This window comes from Palaemon carinicauda, chromosome 14, assembly GCF_036898095.1.
Source record: "Palaemon carinicauda isolate YSFRI2023 chromosome 14, ASM3689809v2, whole genome shotgun sequence".
Classification (NCBI taxonomy): Eukaryota; Metazoa; Arthropoda; class Malacostraca; order Decapoda; family Palaemonidae; genus Palaemon; species Palaemon carinicauda.
The window spans coordinates 41,700,428-41,705,427 of NC_090738.1; the positions used below are offsets into that span (position 1 = coordinate 41,700,428).

The 5,000-nt window shown below is 33.2% G+C and overlaps 1 protein-coding gene across 1 annotated transcript in view; it reads right to left on the reverse strand.

The window, feature by feature from the left end:
* LOC137653175 (cell adhesion molecule Dscam2-like) overlaps positions 1 to 5,000 on the reverse strand; it is an 88,494-nt gene that overhangs the window by 53,930 nt on the left and 29,564 nt on the right. Inside the window, exon 6 of the mRNA XM_068386558.1 lies at positions 949 to 1,066. Coding sequence (XP_068242659.1) covers positions 949 to 1,066 — 118 coding nt within the window. The remainder of the gene's footprint in view (positions 1 to 948; positions 1,067 to 5,000) is intronic.

Genomic DNA, 5,000 nt, shown 5'->3' on the forward strand with positions numbered 1-5,000 from the left:
CTTCTACTCTTACCAATAGGAAAGTAGCCACTGAACAATTACAGTAATTAACCCCTTGGGTGAAGAAGAATTCTCTAGTAATCATAGTGTTGTCAGGTGTATGAGGACAGAGGAGAATCTGTAAAGGATAGGCCAGACTATTCGGTGTATGTGTAGGCAAAGGGAAAATGAGCCTTAAGCAGAGAGAAGGATCAAATGAAGTAGTCTGGCCAGTCAAAAGACCCTATAACTCTCTAGCGGTAGTATTTCAACGGGTGGCTGGTTCCCTGGCCAACCTACTACCTACCTTTTAAGAGATAGATATCTTATTTCGTAAGTTTGCACCATAGAGAAATAATTACCTTTTTTTGTGCTTATAGCTTTAGGTGAAATATGTTTTGTAAATAATGAAATATATATGAAACCAAAATGTTAATCTAGAGATTTATTTTTTAAGTCGAGTGTGCGATTTTTATATATCTCCAACTGACCTAAGTGAGCGAAAAAATTGCATATATCTGTTCAATCACCTTAATAACTATCCCAAAATTACATTTTCTCTCCATCTACCATCCAAACGTGACTAACGGTTAAAAAAAAAAAGAATAAGAAAATTAGCAGTTTAATATATACCCAAAACTACATTTTTTCATCTACCATTCAAAAAATTACTAACAGTAATATAAAAAATAAGAGAATTAGCAGTTTAATATATAACCCCAAAATAAATTTTTTTTCATCTACCATCCCAAAAATGACTAACAGTAATTAAAAGAATAAGAGAATTAGAAGTTTAATATATACCCCAAAAATACATTTTTTTTTCATCTACCATCCAAACATGACTAATAGTAATAAAAAGAATAAGAGAATTAGAAGTTTAATATATAACCCCAAAAAATGACTAACAGTAATAAAAGAGAAAAGTAAAGTAGTAGGACGAGAAAATATAATCGAAAATTATAATACCTGACCGTAGGTGTAGGAGTTCCAGTGGCTACGCAATGTAAGACGAGAGAATCCCCTTCAGGAACTGTCACAGAGCGTTGCTTGTCCACGATCGAAGGCCTTGACGCTTCCCCGGGTTCTGTTGAGAGAATGGGAGATTCTTAATGTACAGTATATAACAAAACTGGTGATACTTTTTTTTTTTATTTTTGCTTCGAACAAGCGCTGTTCCTAAGTTGCCACTTACCGCTAGAGAGTTATGGGGTCCTTTGTTGGCCAGACAGTACTACATTGGATCCTTCTCTCTGGTTAAGACTTATTTTCCTTTTGCCTACACATAAAGAGAATAATCTGGCCTATTCTTCACAGATTCTCCTCTGTTCTCATACACCTGACAACACTAAGATTACCAAACAATACTTCTTCGCTAAGGGGTTAAATCTGCAATGTAATTACTCAGTGCTTACTTTCCTCTTGGTAAGAGTAGAAGAGACTATAGCAATGGTAAACAGCTCTTCTAGTAGAAGGACACTCCAAAACCAAACCAATGTTCTCTGGTCTTGGGTTGAGCCATAGCCTCTTTACCATGGGCTTCCACTGTCTTGGAGTAGAGTTCTCTTGTTTGAGGGTACACTCGGGCATACTGTTCTATCCTATTTCTCTTCCTCTTCTTTGTTTTGAAGTTTTTATAGTTTATATGTGAAGGGTCTGATTTAATATTTCATTTTGATGGTTTATTCTTCTCTTATAGTTTACTTATTTCCTTGTTTCCTTTCCCCACTGGGCTATTTTCCCCTGTTGGAGCCCTTAGGCTTATAGCATCTTGATTTTCCAACTAGGGTTATCGCCTGGCTTCCAATGATAATGATAATAATAATAACGTACGAATGGGTGTATGGAATTTCGGATACATGATCCGGAGTCAAGGTTCAGGAGTCCATTCAGATATATGAATAGAAGTAAAATAGAAAGCTAAAAAGTGGGTGTAGCTAGTCCTGAGAGGACGCAGCTAAGACTCTCCAGATATGCCTGCAGTGCACCGTTTCAGGCCCACTGAAGGCATTACGTCCCTGTAGAGTAATGTCTGCATAATTAAAAAGAATAGCATCAAGCGCACTCACGCGCACGAGCCATCGTACATACGCACACGAACTATCGCACATTTGAAAAAAAAGAGAGTTATCTAATTAATGTTATTGATCTCCTCTCGGCCCCTCTCCGCATCACTAACAACGGTTGATTTAATCCCTCATATTTCGAGTTCTATCTCTCCCCCACACTTCTGTCGCATTACGAGTTCATGAACCCGTATGCTGTTGGTGTTCAAACAAAGAAATGAGATTCAGATTGCAAAGTCCTTATCATAAAGTATTGCCGTTAAGATACTGAATCAGAAACTATCGTTCTTGAAAGGAAATCAAGCTACTTTACTTAGAATACACGAATAGGAAGCTACTTAGAATACATTAGTAGGAGGCTACTTGGAATATAAGAATGGGAAGCTACTTAGAATACATGGATAGGAGGCTACTCAGAATACATAGATAGGAAGCTACTTAGAATACATGGATAGGAAGCTATTCAGAATACATGGATAGGAAGCTACTTTAAATACATGAATAAGGAGCTACTTTAGATACATGCAAAGAAAGCTACATAGGATACATGGATAGTAAGTTCCTTAAGATATGTTAATAGGAAGCTAATTGAAATACACTTATAGGAACCAACTTAGAATTCATGTATAGGAAGCTACTTGCGTTACATGGATAGGAAGCTATTTATAATACATGGATAGGAAGCTTCTTAGAATACATGAATTGTAAGTTACTTAAAATACTTGGATAGGAAGTTACTTAAATTACGTTGGTAGGGAGCTACTCAGAATACAGGAATAGGAATCTACTTAGAGTATATGGATGGCAAGCTACTTAAAATACATTGATAGGAAGTAACTGAGAATACGTGAATAGGAGAATACTTATAATATATGGACAGGAAGCTAGGTAGGATACAAAAATAGCAAGCTACATAGAATTCATATATTCGAAGCTACCTAGAACACATGGCTACGAAACTACATAGAATACATTGATAGGAAACTATTAAGAATGAATGAATAGGATACTACTTAGAATACATATATAGAAAGATACTTAGAATTCATGGATAGGAAGCTACTTAGAATACACAGATAGAACGATACTTAGAATTCATGGATAGGAAGCTACTTAGAATACATAAATAGAAAGATACTCAGAAATCATGGATAGGAAGCTACTTAGAATACATAGATAGAGAGATACTTAGAATTCATGGATAGGAAGCTACTTAGAATACATAGATAAATAGATAATTAGAATACATGAATATGGAGCATCTTGAAATACATGGCTAAAAATCTACTTAAAATACATTGATAGGAAGTTTCTTGATGTAAAGGGATAGGAAGCTACTTAGAATACATCGATAGGAAGTTGCTTAGAATACATGAATAGGGAGCATCTTAAAGTACATGGGTAAAAAGCTACTTAAAATACATTGATAGGAAGTTACTTGATGTATAGGGATAGAAAGCTACTTAAAATACATTTATAGGAAAACTTGATGTATAGGGATAGGAAGCTACTTAGAATACATTGATAGGAAGTAACTTGATGTATAACGATAGGAAGCTACTTAGAATACATTGATAGGGAGTAACTTGATGCATAGCGATAGGAAGCTACTTAGAATACATGGATAGGAAACTACCTTGAATGAAAGACCAGAGACACTTGAATTGCAAGACTTAGAAGACGTGGAGAGTGAGCTAGCCAGAACACAAGGATAGGAAACTACTTAGAAGACCTGGATAAGAAGCTCTTTGAATCACTAAAGCAGGGGAATGTTTTCATTTGTTAAAGCCTTCCATGTTGTGAGAGACATTACTAAAGGATAGATTATTTCCTTGCATATATATTAAACACTCACACACGCACACACACACTCACGACATAATCTTCTTAACCTGATAAACTATTTTAATTTTTTGGAAAACTTATCCAATATAGATTCGGAAATGTTAACTCATTAATTAAAATCTAACAGTTTATGCTATATTTCGGGGGTCGTAATTAGTAACTCGCTTCAGGCATTTTGGGAAGGGGTAAGAGCAGACCGTAATTCAAACGTGGGAGAATTACAACTTCATTGTATTGTTGTTATTATAACTCGATAGAGAATGTTTGCACACACACACACACACACACACACACACACACACACACACACACACACACACACACACACACATATATATATATATATATATATATATATATATATATATATATATATATATATATTCTCTCTCTCTCTCTCTCTCTCTCTCTCTCTCTCTCTCTCTCTCTCTCTCTCTCTCTCTCTCTCTTCTATTTATATTTATATATATATATATATATATATATATTATATATATATATATATATATATATATATATATATATATAATGTATGTCATTCTCATTGTATGTCCTGCCCATGTCCTCTCTCTTACATATTGATAGAATATCTTGTACTTTGATTTAGTCGTATTTATGCTGCTCTTTTTCTGTATTTACGTGATATTTCTATCATTATTATCTCAACACACACACATATAAATATATATATAATATATATATATATATATATATATATATATATATATATATATATATATATATATATATATATATGACAAGGCACATTTTTATAGAGGGTTGATATATATATATATATATATATATATATATATATATATATATATATATATATATATATATATATATATATATATATATATATGGGCTTATGATTAGCTAACAACGTATTTTCAGCGGACATGGGAATATTTTAGCTAAATTTGGCGTTTTAAATTCTATGGTTGATTTCAAATTATTTGCTTTGCGAAAATTGGGGTATGCTTTATTTTTATTCTTTTAGTACTATATTATCTACCTTTTACATATAACTACCTTAAAATCATAAAAAGCATAGTATTTTTGTAATTTTGAATTTTTGATGCATTAATTGAATAAAAGCTACTCTCG